Source organism: Rhipicephalus microplus, chromosome 7 (assembly GCF_043290135.1).
Source record: "Rhipicephalus microplus isolate Deutch F79 chromosome 7, USDA_Rmic, whole genome shotgun sequence".
NCBI classification, from domain to species: domain Eukaryota; kingdom Metazoa; phylum Arthropoda; class Arachnida; order Ixodida; family Ixodidae; genus Rhipicephalus; species Rhipicephalus microplus.
Window position 1 is genome coordinate 84,081,887 of NC_134706.1, and position 27,475 is coordinate 84,109,361.

A 27,475-nucleotide genomic window follows, 5' to 3' on the forward strand; every position below is an offset into this window, starting at 1 on the left:
CACTCCGAATCTACCATTGGAATTCCCCTTAAGGTTTGAACTTTCTTTCAACATTTGGTTACAGGGAAGAAATTACATCAAATGTAGAGCAGAGCTGCGTAAGAGGTGACAGTGAGGCGTCATGCAAACATAGACGATACATTAAAAAGCAAGGCAGCATTGCATAAGCTCATTCACTAGCATGCAATTATCCGTATTTCGGAAAAAAATTCTGTGTATTGATGTTCCTTCATGTAGCTCAACGTAAGACCATTGTTGGATGAGCTTTCGGTCTCGCCGTTTCGGCAGTGCCACTAATCTCATCGTGCCATAGAAAAAGAAAAGCACCGTGATCTCGCACACTCAATCTTGCATTTCACTAATTCGCAGTTTAAGGAGACTCTGGCAGTAATTCTGGTAGGAGACGAGGTTGTGGCTACGAGAACAATGTGGATTGAATTTTGAATAAACTTTTTTGAATTTTCGTTCCTATTTAAATAGACGATAGTAGTCAGCAAATGCGATATACTACAAATGCTGAATTACACCCTTGTGAAATTTTCGCGGCAACAGTAGTGATTCACCGCTCGGGCAGTTCTTTTAGCGATGGCGTCAGACCTAACATTTGCCATAGTGACGTGAAGGCTGCAAAAACGTACGTCTCTGAGCCAACTGTACCTTGCAGTATACGAAAGTGAGTGCTGCGAGAAAGCCGTGCCTGATGTAAAGTAAACCGCAGAGTTTTCTGAATTATGTCTTAGAATATAAATTCTGACTCTGCCGTCATTTAACCAGCACGGCCACAATACATATTTACCTTATCTTTGCGCTTGCAGCATTGAACGCACTCTTGAGTTTGTTTATAGAGGCGTTTTGGCGCTTCCTTCAGATAAAAGAATACATTGGTGTTAACTCCACGACCAGATTTGAATCGGCGATTTTAAAAGCTCCAGGTGTAGATGAAGAATTGTGAATGTTTTCTCAACTGAAGACAGCGAATTTTGTGGGTTTTGTTTGACTTTAGTTTCTGCTTTACTAAGCAGTACTTTAGTTTTCGTATAGAGACAGAGTGTTCTACCACTAATTCGTTCATCGGCTCCGACTGTAACTTCTCCATCTAGGCGACCGAAGTAATCCAGAGCTCGTCGAAAGCCATGGTAGGGTTTTTTTTGGGGCAGGGTGCCCGAGCAATTTGTTTTCCGATAAGCCTTCGAAGCGTAGCCGTGGCGCCATCAACACAGGTCTAAACTTGGGGTCTTTGGCAATTTCCTGCCGCTTAGCGTTGGCTTGTCCATCCTCTCCCCAATCATCACCAAACTCTGAATACGTTGCCTCAGCAGCACACAGTTATGTATCCCCGATGGTCTATTGCCACGCACTTTCCTTCTTTTATCCTCGCGGCTCTCTGAATACCTGCGCTTGGTTAAAGGGCCAGTCAACAGGCTCCGAAACGTGCAGGAAAAGCTCGCGAATCTCGTACGCCTGACCAACCTCCTTCCAGCTGCAGTTATGTCAATTCAGCGATCGGTGACGTTGGCTTCATTACTCTTTGTTGAGACCTCCGGTCTCAACAAATAGTAATGAACCAGGTTTCACGTTTAGACCAATAGACGAGCTGCGTGCTGCGTCACGTTGGCCATCGCTGAGTTGACGTCACTGCGTGTACAGGGAGGTTGGTCACGCGCAGGCAAAATGCGTGAGCGTTTTCCCCGCATTTCGGAGCCTGTTGACTAGCCCATTAACACTTCTCATTTTCTCTCGTCCTCCTTAACTCCACCCACATTGCTGGTGTTCTTGCTCCTCAATAATAAGGGCTTGTTCGTGCATACTGAACTTGGGCTAAACAGCGAACATTCTCGGGACCGCATTGCTGTCAGTGTTATCTCGTTACCATATCGTTGCCTTTTACCTTACTCATGAGTGTTTTACCTGTGCAGAATGACGAATTAGTAATGAATACGCAAACGAAGCAAAGCTTAAACCACTGGTCACATTGCGGTCATGTTACCCGACAATATGTTAAACGTTCTGAACTTTTTCCGTCCCTCTACCTGAATAGGTTGATGAGCATAGAATTTTTGGCACTTGAGATGCGTTTCTCATATGTTTACGAATGTGCCCTACGACCCTTTTGAAGCACAGGGGGATAGTATGATAGGAAGTGAATAAACAGGTAAATAAATAAATATATCAGGAATGTAATGCACACTTTCTATGAATGTGTGTAGCCCACATGAGCTGTACATCATCATCATCATTCTCACTACATCAATATTGTCTAACGTGCACTCGATACATTCTACATGCAGCGCTATGCACTACACAGTAATTACGTACCACTGTACCAAGATAAACGACTTCCTGCTATTCTCAACCTGCCTATATCAAGTAAAACATGGAATTGCATTTGTACTCACCCTACGGGGTTGGCAAGTATACAATCATCCGTATTTCGGACGCATTGGTCAGAATCGGGCATGTAGTACTTCCCTTGGATGCACTCGCACTTGTTTCCAAGAAGGTGACAATGGTCTTCTTCATTTGGACATCGGCACTTGGCGCATTCACTGGCAAGTGCAAATGGGCATTCTGCTTTGAACTTTCATTATTTGATTGCAGAAAGATACACAATATTCACGTGGCAGCGGAACTGAACAGGAAGCAACTATAAAATTTCCTGGAAACCTAGATTATATTAAAAGCATGGAAATATTCCTTCGGGGTATTCCCTGATGCACAATCACCCACATTCAGGAGGAATACCCTCAGATCTGCTTAACGTTGATGTCTTTTACGTCGTGTTACGTAAGGCCCTTGCTGAGTGAGGTTTAAATTTCATCGTTTCAATAGTGTCGCTGTGCACATTTTCCCGCGTAAATAAAAAAAACGCTGTGCCCTCGCTCTCATATTGTACAGCGTGAGCATTTTTCAGTAACACGCCGAGTCTGCGAAAGGTCTGGCGGGGTATGAAATACGAGGATCCACGATGTATAGGAATGAGAACAGTGCGGGTATGGTTTGCGATGAACTGGCTCAACTTTCGTTTCGATCGTAACAGAGTGAACTTGGCAGCGAATGCGATACGTTCCAAACGAAGAACTAGACCTCTGCATAACATTGATGTCTGCGGCAGCGATTCATTGCTCGGGCCGTTCGTTTAGTGGCGGCGTCAGACGAAACTATTCCTGTGGTGTCAAAGCTAAGAAGATACCATGCATATCTAAGCCAACTGCATGGCGCTTTGAAGAGTGAAATTTCAAAGAGACTGCTTCTGACGTAGTTGATATAGTTGGTAGCAGGTCGAAGCACGGGAAGTGATATAATGGGCGTGAGCGATACTCTGCATTCACGATCTCGTAACGTCACTTGTCATGATCTCTCGTGCCTGATAGAAGCAAGTGTATGAGAGGCGGAGAGTATATAAATACGGCAATTCCCCACTTTACCTCGATGAGGCTGCGTGCCGACCTCTCATGCACAAAAAAATGTATTTTAGAGTCGGCCGTGCTTTTATCCCTGCAAATTCTCTCACAGACGTGCAGTGGTTACTTTAGTTATCTAGTATTGAATGGGAAAGGCGGCACAAATAATTCCCTTGCAAACTTTATCATTCTGCCTGCTCGGACAATCGCTCTATTTGTTGTTTCTGTATTTGCACATCGGCGGTGTGTCATAGCTTCATGGTATGGTCCACCTTCCCTGTACACAGGATGGTTCATGTTCGAGCGGCGCGGAAAGCTCCAGGTCTGGACTGCCCTCTAGGACTTTTCACACGCATAGCCTCACAGCTGTGCGCTGGTCGCAAATAAAATGCTACCCAACCTTTTGGACTTTCGGCCAAGATTCAGAATTCAGGAGGTCGAGAAATTTCTTTCTCAATTTTACAAACTTTAGGAAGTCACGAAATAATATGAGTGGGGTCATCCCTTCGTCAGATTGATTTTCTAATGTAAAGTTGAAGCAGACACCTGTTGCTCGCTTGTAGCGAAAGGGTTAGCAGGCTCGTGTGGCGGTCTGCGCCATCTAGCTTTCATTGTCGCCTGCGCCGTTTGCTCGATTTTAATTAGGGAAGCTTTACAATGGTGGTGTCAAGCCCGAAAAAGCAGCGGAGCTGGGCGCCTGGCTCAGATAGCAAGTCAAGCCTAAATATAGCGACTTGAACGTGTCATGGTAGGAAAAATGAAGATGAGGTTCGCTCTGTCTGTCTGTCTATTTTCCTATATTTTGTTTATTGCGTTCTTTTTATCTTGAAATCTCCTTTTTCTTTCTTTCTTTAGTTCTCCATCTGTTTCTTTTCCCCTTCACTCTTCTTCTGATCAACCTGCTCATCGAAACACAATTGGTTCCCATCAATGCTTATTCTGCTAGCTGGCCGGTGTAGCCGAGTGGTTACGACGTTCGCATTCGCGTCGTGGGTACTCTTTATTAATCCCGCCTTACCATAGAATTTTTTTTGATGCGAAGCAGTTCTTTAACAAGCCGGAGTATCACTGTTCCTCCGTGCATTTGTACGAACGCGCCGCAACGCACTCCCCTCACCACAGGTGTTGGAGCGATGCCAAGTAGGTCACGCCGTGTTTGCGTGTTGACGTCATGCTCCTCTCGCAGTACGCGCTGACGTTACTCTCTCCCTCACCTGCCGCGCGCTCACCGCAACACGTGTCGCTCTCGTCTGTTCGCTTTTCAAACACGGGCCGCTACCACGACCGCCGCTCACTACACCTACAAACTGTGGGTTCACGCGCAATAAACGTGACGCGCGCCTAACACACGCCTTGAAAAGTTTCTGTGTGGGTCACCTTTCTCTGGCTTCACCCTCTCTACCGCTCACAACGTTCGAGCGGTAGAGAGGGTTTAGTGGTAACACTATTTCAGTTCGTTTATCGGCGACGGAGAGGACGCTGGAAGACGATGCTCCTTCGCCCGGCGAAATATCCGTTGAAACTATTAGGCCTAACCCAGCCGTCGCCGGTGTTGTGAAGGTTAGCGAAGCCGCGCCTGCAACGCCGACGAGTTTCGAGTCAGGGAAGCCAAACGCAAGGGTCGGCCACGCTGCTGCTTCGCAACCAATCGGGGTTTTCTTTGGGAAGATGGTGTGAATTATTTAGTTTATTTTCATCTACTTCTCCCCATCTCCAGATTTTTTATCACTCCTACTGTCCTTCTTCCTCTCCTCTTTGCTTAGCAATGTTCTCGTTCAACCATCAACTATCACTTTCTTCCGCCTCCTTCCCTCAACGCTGCCCCTTTTACGAGGGTTAAGCTTTACCCTCCTGCATCACTGACTCCACCCTCTTTTCCCACCAATCTCGCTGACTTTTCTTGGCTCCATTCTACTCTTCCACTCTCTTCGCTTTTTTTGGACCTGCTGTACTTTACAGTAGGGCTTGCCCTATTTCTGTTGCTCATACCTGGTCGAAGTTTCTGCAATGCTTGGTGTATGCGAAGCTTAAACGAGTACTACAACACTTTTTTGCATAGGGTCCGATTTCGCTGCCGATCGATAGTCGATGCTCGTCTGAATATGTGGACCGAACGTTAAAGAGCGGCACGAGGCAGGTAATTTATACCTAAGGTCTAAACCTAGCTAGAAATTGCTCATTCATCTCTTGACAAGGGTGCCGAAACCCAAATGAACTGCCCCACGAACGGGCATGAATGGAATAAGGGTTAGGTGGAAAGACTTGAAACGCTTCCGGCTAAAGAACTCCGGCAGTAAGGTCATTTCATGGTTATCTGTGATAGCGTTGCTGGGTCACTTTAAGTAGTTCCAATGATGAATGGAGTCTCGGCAGACAAAACGTTGCTATGAGTAGCGATTGGACATATTACTAGTTCTTTGTTCAGCGCATGAGTTTGCATGCGTTGCCGTAACAGAATCGGGCTACGAGTACGCCAAAGTGGGTCTTATTTAGCCACTACTGACCTTGCGGTCGTGTGGCCCGGCTTCGTGTCAGTCTTCCTGAATTTCGTGTTTTGTTTCACCTAATAAGGTTGCAAATGTAGCTTCTTTAGTCATTGCACTATTGCCTTACTTTTTTATTTTTTTATTTTTTATTTATTCATACTGTCAGCCCAAGGGCCAAGACAGGAGTTGGGGTTACATATCTGGCACGTACAAAGAACATATGTAGAAACAAGTGTCACACTGTACGCTCAAGAGGCATACTATATGGAAATAACAAAAACAAAAACGCAAAACTATATCAGAATACATTCCGCATAGGTCACGGATAAAAGAAACGTGTTCGAATACATCTCGTACACCTCATCAAAAAGAAAAAAAAAGATTTGAAGTGATATAGTACATATTGATCTTATTGATGTAGTACATTAAACATATTCAACCGACAAGGAACAAGCAATTTGGTTACAAATATTCTGACAAAGCCTTTTCGAACCTTTGTAAATCGCAATGTTCGACTATGTATTGAGGTAATTAATTCCAGTCATCAATGCTCCGAACCAAAAACGAATACTTGAATAAATCTGTTCTGTAGCTAAGTGGTGTGATATATTTCGAGTGTTTTGTTCTGGATGTGGTAAATGGCTTTTCAACATACGTTGACGGCTAGGGCTATGAAGGTTGCTTGACCATAGAGAAGTAGAACGCGATAGCATTATCAGATATCGTACGCATTACCTTCTCAACTGCTGGCCTCACTTCAGTTCTTGGTGCATGTCTCAGCTGTGCCGTTAGGAAACAAGTGACTGTGCGCGCAAGCTTAGCCGATGGAAAGTATCGTAGATTGCTTTTTGCAAGCACATTTGTTAAATGCCCACAACGTTGTAATTGGTAATTTCGCGAATAAGCGAAGGGCCCACTGTGCGTCCGCAAGGCAACACGCGAACCTAATTGAATATGTCTCAGTGCTTTGTAACTGGTGGGCCTTTAAAACACCCAGTCATTGCGCAGTTCACATGTTTTCGTGCCTGGTGCGATCCTACGCTTCTGAAAACTATTTTTACACATGCTAGGGGGAGAGCTCCTCTCGCTAGATGTCGTCAATAGCGTCTTTTAGAGCAGTTTCAAGCAATGCCGTGCACGAGTGATCTTTATTATTTATGTTATTGGCATCGCAGTCGATTTTTTTTTTGTTCCCACACAAGAATTTTTTTCTCACAACCTACGACACCGACTCCTCAATTTATGCGAAACGAGCATTTCAGCGCGGTGGCGTTAATATATCAGTCACCAGGATTTTGGGACAGCTGCACGCAGTGCCATCTCACGTCGGCCACAGTGGTTGCCTGTCTTGACTGAATGAGAAATAAGCGAAAAAAAATATATCCGATGAAAAAATGCTGTTCATCAAAAAGGACTCGCGGTTATTTACAGCCGAGACTTAATTGAACCGCCTGGCAATGTTACGTTGTGGCACTCAAGACCGCACTGCTTCCCAGAGTGTTCAATATTGGACAATGGGCTTCCATATGTTTATATGGGAGGTGACCAATTGTCCTGGCAAGCCACAAGCTCTGTAGAGCTATACTGATATTTAGCCAAAATGTACCAGTGGGTCTCGGCTACACATAACCAGGAGTCGTTTTTCACAAACCAGCCTTTTTCAAGATATGTAATTGCTCCAATCTATTTCCCTATCAGGTATGGCAGGATGTCACTCGTGCCGCCGAGAGATGGCGTCACTTGCATGTATCCCATATTCCCGAGAATAAATAAATAAATAAATAAATAGTTGCACCACTGAATAAATAAATAAACAGAAACCAAAGTAATACACTTTTCATGTATGAGCGGGACCTTGTTGCAGTACGTGGTTCTCGCTAAGTAAAGGTTGTCTGAGATGCTCTCGGTCTTTCTCTTGCTGCACTGCGCGCTACATAGTAGTGATGTACAAACCGTAGGACTCTGCCCCGTGATCGCCCGACTAATTACCGATAGAGCATGAAATTCGGTCGGGTCTCACCTCAGGGGGTTTACAAGCTCACAGTCTTTCGCATTTTCGACGCACCGTGGCGAACCAGGCAGGTAGTACTTTCCCAAGAAGCAATCACATTTGTTGCCAATAAGTAGGCAGTTGTCCCCTCCACCTGGACAACGACACTTGGCGCAGTGGGTGCTGAAAATACATATGATTATCAAGGTTTGAACATTTGTTTACTATTTTATTACGAACAAAAGAAGTTTCAACTTCCAACAAATGTCCCACAACAAATTGGAATCTTGTGGGATGCAAAAACAGCAGCTTACTTTTTTTAGGAGCGAACCTCCTTATGATCTAGAGTAGTCCATTCCTGTGGCATAGCCAGCGCAGCATATCCACAGACAGGCAGATGGACAGATGACGGACGGGCACTTCGCTCCATTCATCATCATTTAAGCCATGGATATGCTGCAAATTTTTATTGCATCCGATCTGGCGTAATTCCACAAAACGCTTGTTTAAGAGAATACGACAGCTTCCGGGTCCATGGTGATTATCGTGCTATCGGTTCTCTAAATGTGTAGAGGTGAGAGCAGGGGAAGTTTACGAGCCGTCTCCCGATGTCTTCGAAGGCAGGCAGATCGCTGTTTCGACCGTGCCGTTATGAGCAAAGTTCACAGTTCCTACTCAAGCGACGTCCCAGAACTAAGGATTTGGTTATTTCTCACTCGCAGCGAAACCTATAGCGTGAGCGAGCATTGTTCTGCACTCGCCTAATCTTATCATTACCTACGGCTGTCGCTCGGCTTCGATGATCACTGTGCGGTATGTCCGAGCCGACATTCCTGTTGTAAATAAAGATGTGCATCCGCTTGAGAATGGCACGATAGAGAAAAACGATGCAATAGGAAGTTAGGCCTTGTGTATTAAAAACGCGCTCTACCTCTAATACGGCAGGACCTTTTCCGTTGCATTGTTTAGTGCCACGAAACACGGAATTAGCCATTCGTGGTCAGCGAAGACATTGGCAGATCACCTTCATGAGGCACGTGCAATTGTCAGGGTCACCGACTCTTAGACTATTACCCTACTGATAGAACTGTTGTCATACCCTGACGCACGTAAGCTCCATGTGATGGCACGCGTCAATTTATTGCATAGAAACGAAGCTGAGTTCCCCTAGTTGAAAAAAAAAATCCTTGATAATACAGAAAGTACAGCAGTTGACAACGAGATAGAGGATGTTGCACAGTACTATGAGAATATTCTGCAAGCTATATCATATGCATGGCTTTTTCTATCGAGATGCCAACAACATATTCTCATAAATAACACGTGGTATACATTGCTTGCGTAGGCCAGCTATGACAGTGGCATCAACGACAAAAGTTTTGCCCGTAAAAGCACCAATGGCTCTTACTGCACCTTTAAGGCACCGAGTAACAAACGAGAAGTTCTGATCATATATTTTAAGTGCGAAATCGGTTTTATGCAGATTAAATAATATAAAAATGTTCTTAAAGAGTGTGAAGAAAACAACCCGGCATCTAATGCGACCGTGTGTAAAAGCGCCAAATCAACACTTCATAATCAATTGATTCCGGTCTCCTTTGGCTGTGATCAGGGAGGATGACAAACGTGAACAAGTAGCCTCTTAAGAACCAAATGAAGCAGGAGCAAGCGAGCGTATGCAGCCGAAAGATGCGGACGGTATTGTAAAATGATCAGTTGAAAAACCGAAAAAAGAGAATCAAGCAAATTCCACGCTAGAACGTTCAGTGCGAAGTCGAAGAATTAGAGGCATTTGTGGCATGAATAACAAGGTTGAAGATGATTAACAGGTTTCGGGCGTTTACCATCGGGCGAGTGAGTGAGTCATGTAGCATGCGAGTGAGTTACCTGTTCAAACGTCACTCACCAGCCACGATTACTCATTCGATCTAGCAGACCTTCCGTATTTTTTAAATGCGATTGTATTGGTCAGTCTGGCTATGTCAAGCGTCCGGTGGTGTCTGAGCGCCGGCAGGTTTTATCTCTCCGCTCTCACTCCCTCTCCCTTAGAAACAGCTGTGGGCGTGCGCGCTTATCGGGCGAGTGAGTGAGTCATGTAGCATGCGAGTGAGTTACCTGTTCAAACGTCACTCACCAGCCACGATTACTCATTCGATCTAGCAGACCTTCCGTATTTTTTAAATGCGATTGTATTGGTCAGTCTGGCTATGTCAAGCGTCCGGTGGTGTCTGAGCGCCGGCAGGTTTTATCTCTCCGCTCTCACTCCCTCTCCCTTAGAAACAGCTGTGGGCGTGCGCGCTTATCCTTACCTCTAGCAACCGGAGCAGGTGGTGCGGGCGGAGTAGTGGAAAGTGAGTGGAAAGGCTCTGGTTTGTGAGTATCCTCACAAACCAGAGCGCACTCTGGCTTGTGAGGATACTCGCAACGCTGGAGCTTGGCAGCGTGTGTGGAGGTAGAGTAGGAAAGGGTAGGAGCAGTGCTTCGCCGCTTATTTTCTCGCCGTTCGCTCTTTTTTCGCCTTGCGCCCCACTCTCCTGTCCGCCCGCTTGTCCGTATATATGAATGGAGTGAAGCGCACGCTTCACACTCGGCGGTTTGCTGGCTTATGAATGTGTAGGTAAATAGTTAAGGTGGATATCCTCGTCTCGTCAATAATTTATGCCATTACGATTAGTGCGCCGTGTAATCTCGGCGCAAGAAATCCATTTGCATTTCCTCACTATTCCCTTCGTGGATGGGGGGGGGGGACTTTTATGGTGCCCGCATCACCGGAGGCACAGCCTGTACGTCACGACATTGTTCTGCTGAGCTTCGGCAGACTGAACGAGTCTGTGACCACGGAGGAGTTCGTAGACAAGGAAAAGTAAATGCTGGTAATGCCCCGAGAAGCGAAGTGCAAGGTGATGAAAACTGAGCCGAAGAAAAATGCGACCACGCAAATTGACGGCGCAATCACTTCAGAAGAGTTATTTTGACGGAGTAGCGAGATAGATATCTAGGCACAGTGACTCGCCAATGATATGATGGGCCTGTGGCGACAAGATGCAACTTTCCGGGCATTAGTCACCGGATTCAGCATGTCGAACAGTTCCTTGGACAGTGAGAAACATTACTGGAGGCATCGGTATACTTCACGTCAAAAACAACTCTAAAACTTGGCGGTAAAGCGTCTGCGGGAGAAGAAAACCCGAATGCGGAGCCGACCACTATTGCCGTGTGCAGACGAGAACGGTGTAAATGAATACGCGTGCATCATAATTTTAGGTTCAGAGCAGCGCGCTGCCGGTCCAAATAGGCTTGATGGGAATTCACCGTCTGTAATGTGGTAATAGTGCTAGAACATATTTCCCAGCGATATGGCAGTGTTCTGGGTAAAGTTTATCAGTCAGAGCTTGCCTCTGGAACGGTCATAGCCTGTTCTGAGGGCGAACGGTCTTGCTTCTCGAACCAGACAAATTTGGAAAGCCCGGTGCATACGTTGCATATGTTAGAAGCTGCAAAGTGTCTTCGAATGCTCATTTCCCACGGAGGATGTTGAAAACGATCAAGTGAGGCACTTGCTCAGGAGAGGTTCAGCAGTGAAAAAGAAAGCTCGAAGACTCGGAGCGTTGCCTAGTAAAGACTCACTCTACGACCGCGTGCTTGCACACAGTCCCATTGAATAGACGTATTATAGGTGTGATGTGACAATTTCTTCCTAAATAAAAGTTGCCTTGAGTGAATTTGTTGTTTTTACTGGTTTCGGCCCAGCCTTGACAGTTTGAATTGCGCAGACACAAAAATCGGTAATGAGTGTGCGAGAGCGGCTCCGATTAACCCACTAGTGATATTGCTGTCATGTTGGCCGACTTATGTCTGGCGTACTAATCGTTCGCGAGTTGGTTGATGTGTGAGGTTGTCGAGTTTTTATTCATTGACATTTTGGACGCGTTTGCATGCTTTTACACAAGTACCATACTGCGTCTAATCAATTCGCAGCTGGAGTTTCATGAACCAAAGAAATGCTTAAGAACATACAATTACGGTAACCAAGTCTTTCCTGTGAAGTCAGCGAGCTTGTTGCCGAGACGTATATCTCACTAGATTATTAAGGTCGTCTTAGTAGCATGTGATCCCATTAACATTCTGCACGTTTCAATGCACAGTTATGATGTACCCATCTCGCCAAAATGTAGGACTCTACCCCCTATCATCAACGTGCTAGTTTTGAAAAAAGCAGGAAATCCCATTGTGACTCACCTTGCGGGCGCGTCAAGTATACATTCTTTTTCGCTCAGGACGCATCGGTTTGAACCAGGTATGTAGTACCTCCCATTATCGCAATCGCACTTGTTGCCAAGGAGATGACACTTCTTTCCTCCATCCGGACATCGGCACTTGGCGCAACCGCCACTTGAAAAAGTAGTGTAAGAGCAATAAACTTTCAACTTACAGTATTTTCTCACAAAAAGCCCATCGCGTACAACAGAGAACAGAACTCTAGTAGGGCTTGCACTCTGTCGTATATTGGCAGCACAAGGTAACTGAACGCAGAAGGAGGAGATAAACGAGCGTAAATTGAAATTCGATTTATCCACCGAAACACAAAAAGGAAGGGAACTACCAGATGTAAGCTTCCCCCGTGATAAAGTGCCATCCGGAACGAGATTTGACAATCTAAAAGGGGTATAGACGCTGAGCTGACACGGCTATCAGTATTCTTTCTCCACGAAAAAGGCTTCTGAAATGTTGCTAGTTTATGTTTGGCCATTGCACGAAGTGTCATCGCGTAATTGAATTTTCGAAACCGTTTGTGCTATACGCACATCAGGACACAAAAATTAGGGAGATCGCGGGAGCCTTTCTCATAGAAAACGTTTATTGATAGTTGTGTCCGCTCGCCATTTATATCCCTTTTAGATGGTCGAATCTCGCTTCTTGACAAAAATTTGAACATGGTGGAATATTCCGTTTTGTATCCTCTTTTCCTTTCGTGTTTTGGTGGATAAAAGTTTCAATCTACGCTCGTTTGTCTCCTCCTTTTGCGTCCCGTTAGTTTGCGCTGCCAATATTTCAGTATCAATCTATAGCAACTAGCCCGCCTTTGATTCCTTTTACATGAGTCATTTTCCAATGCACATCTCTCTATAAGCTTAGCACCACCGCGTTTCTCTAGTGGCTAAGGTACTCGGCTGCTGACCCCCAGGTCGCGGGATCAATACCTGACTGCGGCGGCTGCATTTTCGATGGAAGCGTAAATGCTGTAGACCCGTGTGCACAGATTTGGGTGCACGCTAAAGAACCCCAGGTGGTTGAAATTTCCGGATTCCTTCACTACAGCGTCTCTCATAATCATATGGTGGTCTTGGGGCGTTAAACCCCGCATACCATTATCAGCCCTCTATAAGTATAAAGGGTATCCCAGAAAGATTATTTGTAATATAGTCAATTCAAGAGCCCCTAAACAACCTCCGAGAATGCGAAGAACGAGCGTGTCATTCTGTCCTGGCGTTTTCTGGTTTGTTGCACAATTTGTGACACCAGCAGATTGTTCACGTGACTTCCAGGATTAAATAAGCTCTCGGTCAGTCGATATGCGAGAATCGTCACAAAAGGCAGAATAAGGTCCCATTCGGAGTGGTGTGAGGCAACATACTTAGATATCATGTCCCCTAGAGTATGGTTGAATCTTTTCGTCAATCCATTCGTCTGTGGATAATAGGCGGTGGTAGTGCGGTGAATGATACGGCATTCGGCAAAGAGTGCGTTGACGACTTCAGAGAGGAATACCTGTCCTCTGTCGCTGAGAAGTTCCCGCGATGCGCCGTGACGGAGAATGAAGTTCCGCAGGAAAAAAAGGTGATACGTCGCGTGCTGTGGCAGCCGGCAAAGCGTCTTTTTCTGCGTATCACGTCCAGTAGTCGACAGCGACAACGATCCAACGGTTTCCGGAAGCCGCAAATGGAAGTGGCTCATACAGATCTATTCCAACGCGGTCGAAAGGCCTGGCTGGGCAAGGGATTGGCTGGATCGGACCAGAGGCGTGATGAGGGAGAGCTTTGCGTTGTTGGCACTGAAGGCATGACTGAATGTATTTGCGCACAAAGGTGTACATGCCTCACCAATAAAACCGGGAGGAAAGCCGAGCGTATGTTTTGAAGACGCCCGCATGTGCGCACGGAGGGTCAGTGTGGAAAGCTGAACATATTGCAGCACGAAGATGGCGAGGTATGACGAGTGACCACTTTCAGCCGTCAGACTTGTAGTTCCGGCGATAAAGGAGGCCATCGCGGACCTGAAAGTGAGCCGCTTGACGGCGCAACGTTCGAGAAGATGGAGAAGTCAACGGGTCTGAAAGAAATCGCAGAAGAGTGCTGATCCAGTCATCCTTACGTTGCTCGGACACCATGCCGCAGTTTTCTGGGAACGCAACCATTTCGTCCACGCTAGATAGACATACAGAGCTTTCGGAAGGCACAGGTGAACGTGATAGAGCGTCGGCATCAGTGTGACGTCGGCCAGACCTGTACATAACACGCATGTCGAACCCTTGCAACCGCATAGGCCAGTGAGCTAAACGGCCGGAGGGGTGTTTCAATGCGGATAACCGAAAAAGCGCATGGTGATCGGTTAATACGTCTAAGGGGTGATCATATAGGTACGATCTAAATTTACTTAGAGCCCATATAATTGCCGGACACTCCTGTTTTGTCATAGAATAGTTCTCCGCTTTGCTGAGGGTACGGCTTGCGCATGCGACTACGTACTCCTGGAATCCCGATTTGCGCGGCGCGAGCACGGCGCTGAGTCCAACACCGCTCGCCCCAGTGTGTACCTCAGTCGGAGCAGTCGGGTGGAAGTTACGCAAGATGAGCAGCGAGGTTGACAGGCGGCGCAGCTTTTCGAAAGCATCGTTAAAGGCGGGAAATCAAGCGTAACTTTTCGAGTCACTGCGTAGAAGTTTAGTCAAGGGGGCGGTGATCATCGCGAAATTTCGAATAAAGTGGTGGAAATACGAACAGAGGCCAAAAAAGCTGCGCAGATTCTTCAGAGACGCAGGTTTAGGGAACTCTGCAACTGCCCGAAGCTTGGCGGTGTCAGGAAGAATACCGTCTTTAGAGACAACATGGCCGAGGATGGTGAGCTGACTTGCGCCGAAGCGTCATTTCTTCAGGTTGAGCGGAAGGCCGGCGTCAGTTAGGCACTGCAGTACTTCATCTAGCCTTGTGCATTGTCTCCTACATTTGTCATGCTGTTGCATAGCACGTTCTGCATTGTCTCGCAAGACTATACTGCGTGATAAACTGGTTTCGCTCCATTTATTGTTTTTTTGACTGCGCCAGGGGAGTTAGCAGGATGTAGACAAAAATTGTGAAATCCTGGCTGGCTAACAACCTAGTGCTGGCACTCAACGTGTTTCATGAAGAAATAAGTGTCGAGGAGGAGACAGTGGTTGTACAAAGAGTAATGTAAGCGAGACTTAATCCACTGTTTGCCTTTCAACTCAATGCCGTTTAGGTTACCTTCAGTGTAGTCTTACGTAAAGGTCTTGCTGAGTTAGCTTTTTGTTTCGCCATTTCTATACTGTCACTGTTCACATTTTCCCGCGAAACTAGGAAGACGCTCTGCCCTCGCACCTACATTCTGGCACGTGGATTTCTCGCTAACACGCAATGTCTGGAAGAACACTGGCTAGGCATGCTATGTGGTAATCCAGGTTGCCCGAAGATAAGAACGTGGTGGCCGTTTTGAATGAACATGCACAAATGAACGCGAAGGAACACTTTGAATTTGTGTAAATATTCATTTACGCCTTTATTAAGAAACCGTGTAACCATCTCCGTTAAAGTAAGCGAGCTTATGAGAAAAGTTCTTTAGTCGGGTACAACTCAAGAAAGCAGGGGAGGCCCCGCACACGACTGAAATGCTGCAGCCGATCCCCTCAGTGGCTAAAGGAATCGTCTCACTTTTTATCTCGGCAACATTCTCTGCAGGTGAGGTCAACGGCGGTCTGCCTCATGACGTCAGTCTGGAGTACACGCCTAATGGCGCAGGCTTGCATGCACTCGCCTTTGAAGAGGAAACGCCGCTGACTTCTGAAGTTTTACCCGACTGCAGAGGAGATACATTTCTATGTATCTGTATCATTCTCTGGGCGACATTTAAGAAAAACACTTCGTTCTGGCTGGGTTTGCGTTGGCCAAACTACGTGGTGTTCGAAATTCAGAGCAAGAAAACATGAAGTTTTGCTGGGAGATAATGCAGTAGCACATTTTCCCGCGCACTGCCATACCTTCTCTAGAGAATCCACGTTTTCAGGCATTTCTGTTTCTGCAAAATGCTGGGATACTCTGGCTTGGTAAATAACGGAAGCGTTTTGGATAAGAAGAAAGGTGACTCGTGTATAAGCGAAACATCAGTGGTTTTAAAAATGTCCACGTTTCAGTATTGCTTTTCGGTGATTGAGTGGATATGGCTTTCCCATGACCTCTTGTTTAGATGCGTAGTGGTTACGTAAGGCTGGGCTGTTTGAGCATGTTCGGTGTAGCAAATATATTTTTTGGCTTTCTCCTGCTGAGAAATCAGTTGCGAGCAAGGAAGATTAAAACAATTGCTGGAGTGGAAATCATTGCCCAAGAGTGAAGCCGTGCCTATGGTAAGATGGTGGTTGTGGCGGCCATACTACTATGGGCATGATAAAGTACTACCGTTCAGCGATTAAGAACGAAGCGTTTCCCTCGCGTGCTCAAAAAGCTTAATGTGGACAATTTTTTTGGGTCACATGGTGCTCCAAGTGTGTCATAGTGTTACTAATTTTGTTTAGCAAGCTGTTGAAGGCAAAGTTCGTTGGAGATTCCGTCAGCAATACTCGTTTCTGTGTGTTATTTTCTTGGGAACAATTATCTTTTAATAAACTAACTAAAGTAGCTATTAAACTAACATATCAAAGCCACTTGACCTCTAAGTGGGCACTACCAGAAAAAAGCATGTTTCCGCCATCTTGGCAGTGGCAAAAGCTGGCTTCACTGCTGCTGGCAAAGCATTGCGGGAGCTTCCACTCCAGAAAATTTTTTAAAGTCCTCCTTGGTTGCGATTGGCGCCCTTTTTTGTGCTTCTTCACTCTCTGTATCGTTTCAAGGTGTGCAGAATTTTCCAGCTTTATGATGCACCATTCAGTCCAGCAAGAAGTACCTCTAAGCGAAATAGTTGCCAAAACCTGGGTTTTGCTATGGCGTCACATGAGTTGCTATCGACCCAGTTCACTTCCTGCGCAATGCACTTACACAGTAATGATGTACACAGAGTACCAAAGTGCAGGACAATCTGCTATCATCAGCCTGTTTCTTTGAAAGAGAACATGGAGTTGCGTTTATACCCACCTTACGGTGCTTCCAAGTATACAGATTTTGCTGTCTTGGACGCATATTTCTGAACCAGGCATGTAGTAATTCCCATTTCTGCATTCGCACTTGCTGCCAAGAAGATGACAATTGCTTTTTCCATTTGGACACTGGCACTTGGCGCATCCACCCTTTGCAACGCCACTGCATGAGGAATAAGGTTAAAACTTGCAATATTTGATTACGGGAAGTACAGGATGTACAACTGAAAACAGAGTGGTTAAGGAAAAGTGACAGTGGGTCGCAAGAATTGAAGGGTTATACAAAAAAATAAGGCTACATGAAAACAATACATTGGGTAATTTACTAATGCATTGTCATTTATATTCTTTAAGGAAATATGGTCCGCCTCGGTAGAACAGTGGCAATGGTACTTAAAGCTGACCCAAAGGTCGAGGTTTTGATTCTGGCCGCGGCGCTCACATTTGCACCAAATAAAAATGGTAGAGGCCCGTCTACTGTGCGATGTCAGTGAATGTGAAAGAACACCAGATGGTCGAAATTTCCGGAGCCCTCCACCAAGACGTCTCTTATAAAGAAATCGAGAAAGAGAAACACCGCGAAAAACGAGAGTAGCTTATACTCGAGAAGTACGCCTATAGGGCGCTGATTTACAACAAAAATTTTATTCTTCAAACAATGGATATAAAACTACGTAGTGGAACAAAAAAAGTGGAAATAAAAGTGATAGCCGTGGAAAAAAGAGAGACCATAAAATTTTTCTCATTGCTCGTGAAATCAACCCGATAAAAAGAAAACTTCCTTTTCTGAGAGGGCAAATGAACGCCTACTCACGCATGCATCTCCCAGTATAGCAATCTTCAAGGCCTGCAGTATTTCACAGGTAAGCTGGTCCCGAAGACGCTTGATAACCACACATGAGTGAAAATCAGTCGTACTCCCACAGCCTCGCCATTGAATGCCTAGGTGGCCAGACACCGTTCAGGAAACGCTGTAAGCGTGTTCTTTAGGACGCTCATTTAAACATCGCCCAGTTTGTCCTATGTATAGTTTACCACAGGACAATGGTATGGAATACACCACGTCATGAACGCATGAAACCAACTTATCCCGATGCTTAGTCGGGCAGGTGGTGGTCTCCCTAGCTCCTGGGTTGATGGCCCTACACATGCTAGCCAGCTTCTCCATGGCAGAAAAAAAGAACCTCAACGTCACATTTGCCGGCTATCCTCTCTAAGTTGTGGGCCGCGTCGTGGATGTAAGGAATGACAGCGTACTTCTTACTTTGCGTGTCGCGAGTATGAGCCGGCAACCATGGACTCATTTTTTTTCAAGCAAACACTCAGCCACAGCGCTCATCACGTGACACGGGTATTCTGCATTGGTCAGTCGTTCTATCTGCATATTCAAGCTGGCCTGGGTCTTGTAGTAGCACGACTTCCGCGAAGCGTGGGCGAAGCAGGCCTTTGCTGCAGCCCTTTTTAGAACTTTTTTTACAACGGTTTCTGTAAAGCAAGTTATGTCTTTCCTAAAGGATTATTCCTTTTTCTTACCAACATCTGATAAAGAAGGTAAATTTCTTGTACTTTCAAATGACCCGCATAAAATAAAGCTAGCGAGGCAATTTAGTCTGTCTTTAAGCAAAAAAGATAATGTTTCACTTGCTAAGGTTAAGACCATGGCTAAAAACCTTTGTAAAAAACTAAACCTTCGTTGACTGACTAAAATAATTGATGCTGGAAAAAAGCTCGGTTCGCAATTATTTTTCGATGCCAAAATGCACGAAGTGGATTGTTCTTTTCGCGTAACAGCTTCTGAGGCCAACCCGTGGCAAACGTTGGTAGCGAAGTTTCTTCATAGCAAATGAAAGTGTTAGAAATTGATTATCCTGTTCTTGTCAAAAGCTCGTGGGATGCCATTGCATATTTTAACAATAATCAGTTTGCCGGCTTCTAGGCTTGTTCGGTAGATATCAAGAATCTTCGTTGCTAGTTGCCACACAGTGAGCTTCTTGTTTGTATCCGCAGTTGAATTGAAAACTTTGGTGTCATTGCCTGTCAGAACACGACGGGTATTTTTGTGGATGGATTCATGAAACTGCTGTACCATTACCTTAGGTAGACCTATGTAGCCTGGGATAATCATGCATATTTGCATCAAAAAGGAGTTTGCATCGGCTTGTGTTTGCTACCCATATTAAGGGATTTATTTTTGGCTAGCCTTGATCGAACGGTTCAGGAATGCTTAACTGAGTTGAATTTTGCGAAAGAGTTTCGCTAGGTTGACGATTTCCTTGTATTCTTTGAAGCTGGTACTTCAGCTGTAGGTATATCAATGAACAGTGTTCTAGACGTTTCTCGTGCGTGCATGTCAACTCTTGCTTTAACTAATGAAGTTCCTGATGAGGGAACAATCCGCTTCCTGGATTTGAGCCTTGCTGTCAAATATGACCATGTTCCTTGGCAGTATGCCGCACGGGCTAGTAAGTCGTTGCTACTGTTTCAGTCGGCCCACTCTAAAGTTGTAAAAAGGGCTGTAGCGAAGGCATGCTTCGCCCACGCTTTGAGGAAGTCGTGCTACTACAAGATCCAGGCCAGTTTTATTATGCAGGTAGAACGCCTCCCCAATGCAGAATACCTGTATGGCGAGATGACCACTGTGACTCAATGTTTTCTCAAAGAATAAAAATTGAGTCCAGGGTTGCCTGCTCAGACTCGCAAAAGTAGACAGCAAAATTAAAAGTACGCTGTTATTCCTTACATTCAAAGCGTAGCCCACAACTTAGAGAGGATAGCCGGCAGATGTGACGTCGAGGTAGTTTTCTCTGCCCTGGAGAAGCTGGCTAGCATGTGTAGGGCCATCAACCCAGGAACTAGGGAGACCACAACCTGCTCAACTAAGCATGGGAATAAGTTCGTTTCATGCGTTCACGGCGTAGTGTATCCCATACCATTGTCCTGTGGTAAACTCTAAATAGGACATACTGGGTGATGACTAAGTGAGCCTCTCGAAGAACAGGCTTACAGCGTTTGCTTGGTGGTGCCTGGCCACCTAGGCATCAAATGCCGAAATTGTCGGTGTACGACTGATTTTCAGTCATGTGCAGTTATCAAGCTTCATCGGGACCAGCTTACCCGTGAAATACTGGAGGTCTTGACAATTGCTATAGAATGGGGGATGCATGTGTGAGTTGGCCTTCGATTGCCCTCTCAGAAAACGAAGTTTTCTTTTTATCTGGTTGATTGAACGAGCTATGAGATTGATTTTATGCTCTTTTCTCACTGGTTATCACTGTTTTCTTCTTTCTTCCGTTCCACTGCATAGTTAGATATGCGGGGTTTGAAGAATGAAGTTTTTATTGTAAGTCAGCGCCCTCTACGTGTACCTTTTTCTGGGCTCTCGTTTCCGTGCTGTTTCTTTTTCTCGATGTAGTACCAACACGGCCAAGCAACCATTTTAGCGTCTTATAATTATATTGTAGTTTTCGTGCCACAAAACTTCAGATAATAGTATATTAGGAGTATCCTAAAATCATCATAGTAATATTGCCCCTTTTAGCGCCTTTGGACAGCCTTCGAGAAAGCGAATAACTAGCATGTTGTTTCATCCCAAAGTTGACTGTCTTTATTGCGCAATCCGTGACACCAGGAGATAGCTCACGTGATGTCGGGATCCAATTCGCTCTCGGTTTGTCGGTATACGAGAGACATCTATGATGAAAAGTTGGTATCTCTCTTTACAACGCAGTCACATGCACGTTCTGTTTTGTCTTGGATGGCTATGTGCGCGTTAAATTATTTCACTTCGTTTTGAGCGTTCGCGACTGCACGAACGTAGGGAGCAGCATGTAAAGAAAAAGCGCAAAATCTGGGCTGAGTCAACGCTTAGTGCTAACATTCCAATGTTTTATCAAGGAAGAACTGTCGAGGAGGAGATAGCGGCTGTACATAACGTATAATGAAGGCGAAAAAAAAAAACTACTGTCTCGCCTTCGTACTTTCGGTAGGGCTTAGGGGCAGTTTATTGTAGTCCTACGTAAAGTCCTTGCTGAGTGAGCTTATCGATTCGCCATTTCGGTAGTGTCAATGTTCACATTTTCCCTCGGAACTATAGGAAGCTCTTACACTCACAGTATAGCAAGTTTTTTTTTTTTTCACCAATTCGTAGTCTGGGAGAACCCTGGCAGGGCATAATAAGTCTTAATTCAGGTTCTGCCAAATTGAGAATGTGGCGGTTATTCTGAATGAACGTGCTCAAGGTTAGTTCTGAGTGAAAGACATTGTTATTAATCGTGTGTATATATATTTACGTCTATATAAAGCAAGCACAAAACCATCTTTCTGTAAACAGCTAATAAGGGAAGTTGTTGAGGAAACAGACTCCTACTTATTTGTATCATTCCATGTGCGTGGTTTATGAAATTCCACTTAGTTCTGATTGGGTTTACATTGTCCAAATTAGGTGGCCTTCGAACGTCAGAATAAGGGAACAAAGTTTCACTCCGGCAGCACGTTTTCTCTCACACAGCCATACCTGCTCTTTTGAAGCGAGGTATTTAGGCGTCTATAATTCTGCCGAAAGCTGAGATGCTCTGGCCCGGGAAATAATGGAATCACTTTAGATAAGAAACAAAGGCGACTCGTGGGTAAGCGACGCATCAGTGGTTTTGAGAATGCTTGAGTTGTTCTTCGTTGCTTGAGTAGATATGGCTTTCCCACGACCTCTTGTTTTGATGCGTAGTGATTACGTAAGGCAGTGCTGTTTGCGTATGTTCGGCGTGGCAAATATATTTTGTGCCTTTCTCCTGCGTATAAATCATTTGCAACCAAAGATGATTAAAGACATTTCTGGAGTGAAAATGATTGCCCAAGAATGAAGCCGTGCCTATGGCAAGATGGTGGCTGCAGCAGCCATCTTACTATGGGCATGGTAGAGTTTCACCGTTCAGCAATTAAGACAGGAAAGTTTATTGCAAACTGGTATCAACAATTCAGGTGAGTACAACTGACTGGTTAACAAAGTAACTTCAGCGGCGTGCACAAACGAGAGAACAAAACAAGATGTAACACACAGCACTTCAATATTGTTACAGATCACGCACGACTAAAAAAACAAAGGGAAAAAGAAATGCAGAAAGCACTAATTTGCAACAGATTCACATATTACGTGTGACGAGAAGCTATTTTTTCTCTGAGTTAAAATGGCAGTAAAGAAAATGCAATATTACCCTTCCGAACTCAAACAAAAAAAAACGTGTATTCCACCTTCTGATGAAGGCTTCTTCACCCTGCGTTTCAATCTGTTCGGTAAGGTACCAAACCATGATCTATCTAATCTTCTGTAACGCTGGGTATGTAGCTCGTTGGCGTCGTCGCGGTGCTTCAGCTATACAGCGGCGACGCGACAAGACGAACATTTTGACGTACAGTACAAGTTGTTCAATTAAGCCCCTTCTACGCTGTCAGCCCGAAGGAATTGACACTCTGAATTGACGACGCACGACGTGCCACACGCCATTGGCCGCTACGCATTCAAACATCGTGTGCCAGATATTTTCTCTTTTTTTTGCAGTTGGGGCAGTGGTCATTGGGAACGACGCCCCACTTTGACACTCTCTGACTAGTGAGCAACGCGTCCCACCGCCGCAGCCAATCAAATTCTCTATTTCTAGTACGTGGTTCTTCCGCCATTTCTTCCACTTGCTGGGCCTCCATTTCTGTTTGTCCTCGTCAGTAATCGAGCGACTGATTAACATTTCGCTAATGCGTGCAGGTGCGAGCTTTGCAAAGTATTCTTCGGTGGCGTCGCCGTCAACCGAACGCTTGAGGCCCTCTGCTGCCTTATAAAAGGCATGTGGGTGTTCTGCTTGGGTCCCCGGTACCTTTCCGACGTTAATGCGGCTCCAAGAGCTCCGGTCCAATATAGCAATAAGCTACGGCCAGGATAGTCATTGTCCTGAAACAATTGGTGAACTGTTTTAGCTGCAAGTGCCTTTGTGAATGTCGCAACATCTGGCCGACTGAGTCCTCCACAACTTTTTGGGAGCTTCAGGAACTTTTGATGAACTTTTAGTGTCTTCCCGTCTCATAGGAAGGCTCCAACCAATGACGCAAGGCGGCTCGCAAAAAGTTTGGTTATGAGTGCAATGTGCCCGATATAAAAAGCATATGCGTATGCTTCGGTTTTCACCACCGTCACTTTGGCGTCAAGTGACAAATTGAAGTCAGTGGCATATGCGAAGACCTGCGTGGCTCGATGTACGGCGTCCTCTTAATTTCTTTTGGCCACCTCCCCGTCTTGAAAGTATACCCCGACAACTTTTACGGCATCCATGTGCTGAATACCACCCGGCAAAGAACCGTGGAAGCTAACAAAACGAAGGGCTTTGCTTTTCTCCGTATTCAGGAAAGCACCCGATAAACTTCGAACAGCTCCAAGAAAGCGCGGTAACTGGCTTCGTTTTGCACGAACACGGAGATGTCATCTGCATAAGCGGTGATGCTAACTGACCCCAGAACTGTCATTGGAAAGCCCTGAATATTAGGGCACTTTGCCACTTTCCTAAGAAGATGATCTATGGTAAGAACAAAGAGCACCGGTGCGATTGGCATCCCTAGCAAAAACCTCTTGTTACTGGAAAGGTTGTTGTCTCCACACCGTTGAGGAGGAGTCAGCTGGTCATGTTGGTGTATATGAGCTTCATACAGCGGACGCGCTGCTCAGGCAAACAAAATATTAGAAGTACGCAGTATAGGTAGTCATGTTCGACCCTGTTGAAGGCTTTAGCTTGATTCAACGGCACGAAAGCACCGGTAACGTTTTTTGGCGTTGGCATAGTAGAACAAATCTCTTATCAGAGTAAGTGTTTGAAAAGTACACCTTCCCTGCGCCGCACACGCTTGCGTGGGTGACACTATATTGGGCGAAAAAGGTTTTAGCCTCAAGCCAAGGAGCGTAGCTACAAGTTTGCAGTCCGTGTTAAGGAGGGTAATCGGCATCCACGACCACGGATCGTCAGGATCCATGCCCTCCTTCGGCAGCAAGACTACACGGTCCTCACTGAAAGACCGCGGTTTTTGCTGATCAACAATGAACCCATTCAACATGTCAGTAAGTGCGTCACCTAGGACGTCGAGGAATGTTATATAAAACCTCGTCAGTATTCCGTCTCGACCTGGAGCCGAGGTGGTGTACATTTTACTCAGGGCTTGCCAAACTTCACCATTTGTCACCTCAGTGCAGAGCATATCAGACGCCTCAGGAAAGAACTTGGGCAAGCCTTCACAAAAGTCCGCGATTCTTTGATGCTGGTTGCTGCCTTTGGAGAGATAGTATGAAGAGTAGAACCTTTCAAGATGCAGCCGAAAAACCTCCTAGATTGATTTGAGATGTGTGACGATACTCCCACAGTCTGTCTGTGCTGCGCCAATATTACTGGGCTGGTGTTTCCTTACCATTACTCGCTGTGCATATGCCAAGTTACCTAGTTCATCAGCAGGCAGGTGCAGTTTCTACGCGCGTTTAAAAGCCCCGGACCTTGCTCTCAACAAAAGGTCGTATTTAGCTTTTTTTGCCCCAATGTACTCTTGCATTGCATCGGTCAGATTACCTGCGCGCTCAACGATTTGAATACGCCTCAATGTTTCATTCATTTGTGATGTTAGACGTGAATGGCGCATTTTCCCTGCCTCCTGCGCAATCACACGCCATCTGGCCTTCAAGAGATCCCATGCTGTCGGCGTGATTCGCGGCGTGTCTTCCAAAGACGCATAGATGTCCATGCTTATCTCAGATACCGAAACTTAATCATTTGAAATTGATGAATCTATTCGCCACAACTTAGAGCAATGCCCTCCCAGCTGGGCCTTGAAGGTGAACAGCACTGGCATGTGGTCGCTGAGCTTGCGTTGTCCATGCGCTAAAGAAGTGACATCGCATGTCTCTAAACTTGCAACGAGCTCGTTAGGGATATAGACTCTGTCAATTCTGCTCTGAGACGTACCCTGAACGCGCGCGGCTCCAAAGGTGTTCCCGTAAAGCGTTGTCCATGCATCGACCAGCTTCAACTCTCTACATATTTTGTGCAGCTATTTCGAATGGAATGTGCTTCGTCCTTGACTGGGGCCTCAGACATCTCGAATTTAATCAAAAACGCAGTTGAAATCACCTAACAACATGCAGTGTGCTGAATTTAGCAGGAATGACTTGGTAGCTCTAAAATGTCATTGACTAGATATCTATTCACATGCGCGTAAAGGCTAGTGAATCAAATTTTCTGGTCGTTTATCCACATGTCCACCGCAATAACGCGGCCTTCTGCATCGAAGAGGCAATGCGCACCCAGCCTGAACCTCCGATTGAGAAACACGACACCGGTGCCACGTGACTTCTTCTGCGTTAAGGAGAAGAAGGCTTCAACCAAAAATCTAGTACAGAAAGTCATGACGTCGTGCCGCGCTAGAAAGTTGGTCTCTTGCAGGAAAAAGCACGTCCACCCTGAGCGAGCACGCAAGGTTCATTATCGCATGTTGTTTTACGAGATCCTTGAAAGCACGAACATTGAAAGTCATGAAAGATAGACTATTCATTTAAAATAAATTAAGGAGGAAAAGAAACAATCGTTTTATCCCTACCAGCGATGAGTCAGGGGACGCCACTACCTCTCCTGTGTCAAGCGGCAGTAAATGAAGTCAACGTGATGATACTCGTAGGACTGGCGCTGCGATTTACTCACCCGCACATTTACAACGGACACAGTAAGCAACACCAATAATAACAGCAATAGTACACGGCGCTTGCAACGTAACTCACATGATGCACTTACTATAAAAGGGCATCGCCGCCACAGCAGAGAACTCACAAATTGGTGCATCAAGGTTACTTCGTGAATGACAGTACCATACGGAATACCAGACAGGTTGCGTGCATCATTGACAGCAAACGCATAGTGGTTGTAGGGGTTGGAAGCAAGCATTTCAATGATACGGGCAACAGGAAGCGAAAGAATGAATATGGGTAGCACTAAACAAAAAAAAACTTATCGAGTCCTCACCCGCATCAGGTGATAAATCTCGGTTTGGCGAATCCACTCGGGTCTTTTTGGACGTTCCGGAAGTGATGACGCCATTTCTACTGCTTGAGCTACCAGGCTTGGAGCGACGCTGAAAGTTTGTGGCTCTAGACAACTTGTTGGGAGAACACGTATTTTCAGGAGACAAAGATATCGATCGTGCGCCTTGCGAAAGTCTGTCACCTTAATTTTCGTGATGGTGACCGGCTTCTACAATGTCTTGATGTCTTGTCGGACGCTTCTTTTTGGGCCTGTACAGCGTGTGTGCGAGGCGTTTTAGGTTTCCCTGAAGACGACGTCTTTACCTCTTTCGTGGGAGCCCTCTTCACGCTACTTTCCAGGCCCGCAGGTGGGCGTTCATCGAGCTCGTCACTTGCACTCGTTGTTTCGGGAGGTCGGATATTGGCGAGCAATTTTCCCGGTTGAGCAGTGCCCCGAGATGTTTGGGACGCTTTCTCCAGCAGTGATGCATTCGAGTATTGTTTGTTTTCTGTGGCCTTAACTTCCTCTGATGAAGACGTAGCAAGTGCACATGGCGTCTCCGCAGCGTTGCTGGGCTATTCTTGTGACGTTGTGGGGGATGACAACGCTGCGGTGTCCCCTGTCAGCGCAGAAACGTTGTTGTCACTCGTTGTGCATGGCGACGAGGCATCAGCGCCGCTGGCGTCTTCTGACTTGGCGTCATGAAATTTTGTGTCGATTGCGCTGTATTCATTCCACTAATCTGGAATCTTCTGTTGCCGCGGCTTGGTTTTGCGTTGCAAAACTTCCATGTGCCTGGATGTTCGAACTTGAGTCGTTCCCTTCGAAGCAGGCTCTCCAAGTTCTGGGAATTCGTTCAGCGACTGTGAGGTACTCTGCGCTGCGTCTGCGTATGACTTGGGACAAAATCAATCTTTCATCGCGTGGTCCCTATTACAGCGCTTACATTTGGACACACAATCATCAGATGTATGGCCAAAGGTGCCACATCTTTTACAGAAGGGTGTTGTGCAAGTAGCCCAACATGACCTTCTCTGCTGCAGCGTGCGCATACTCTGCGCATACCGCCATACTCGAGCATCACGAAGTGACCATGAATTGATAGGAAGCTAGGGGCGGGCTTGGTCATCTCAATTCGGACGATGCGGGTACCAGTGTACGTTGATTGATACCTTTGCAAGGTAATTAATGCAATACCCTTCACT

General features: G+C 45.8%; 1 protein-coding gene across 3 annotated transcripts in view; it reads right to left on the reverse strand.

Annotated features, from left to right (window-relative positions):
• The window catches only part of LOC119179859 (kielin/chordin-like protein), a 204,853-nt gene that overhangs the window by 41,706 nt on the left and 135,672 nt on the right, over positions 1–27,475 (reverse strand). For all 3 annotated transcript variants that reach the window (XM_075869387.1, XM_075869386.1, XM_075869385.1), the window contains exons 11-14: positions 17,237–17,401; positions 12,117–12,269; positions 7,908–8,060; positions 2,397–2,546 (exon numbers count right to left, since the gene is read on the reverse strand). In XM_075869387.1, the coding sequence (XP_075725502.1) occupies positions 2,397–2,546; positions 7,908–8,060; positions 12,117–12,269; positions 17,237–17,401 (621 nt within the window). The remainder of the gene's footprint in view (positions 1–2,396; positions 2,547–7,907; positions 8,061–12,116; positions 12,270–17,236; positions 17,402–27,475) is intronic.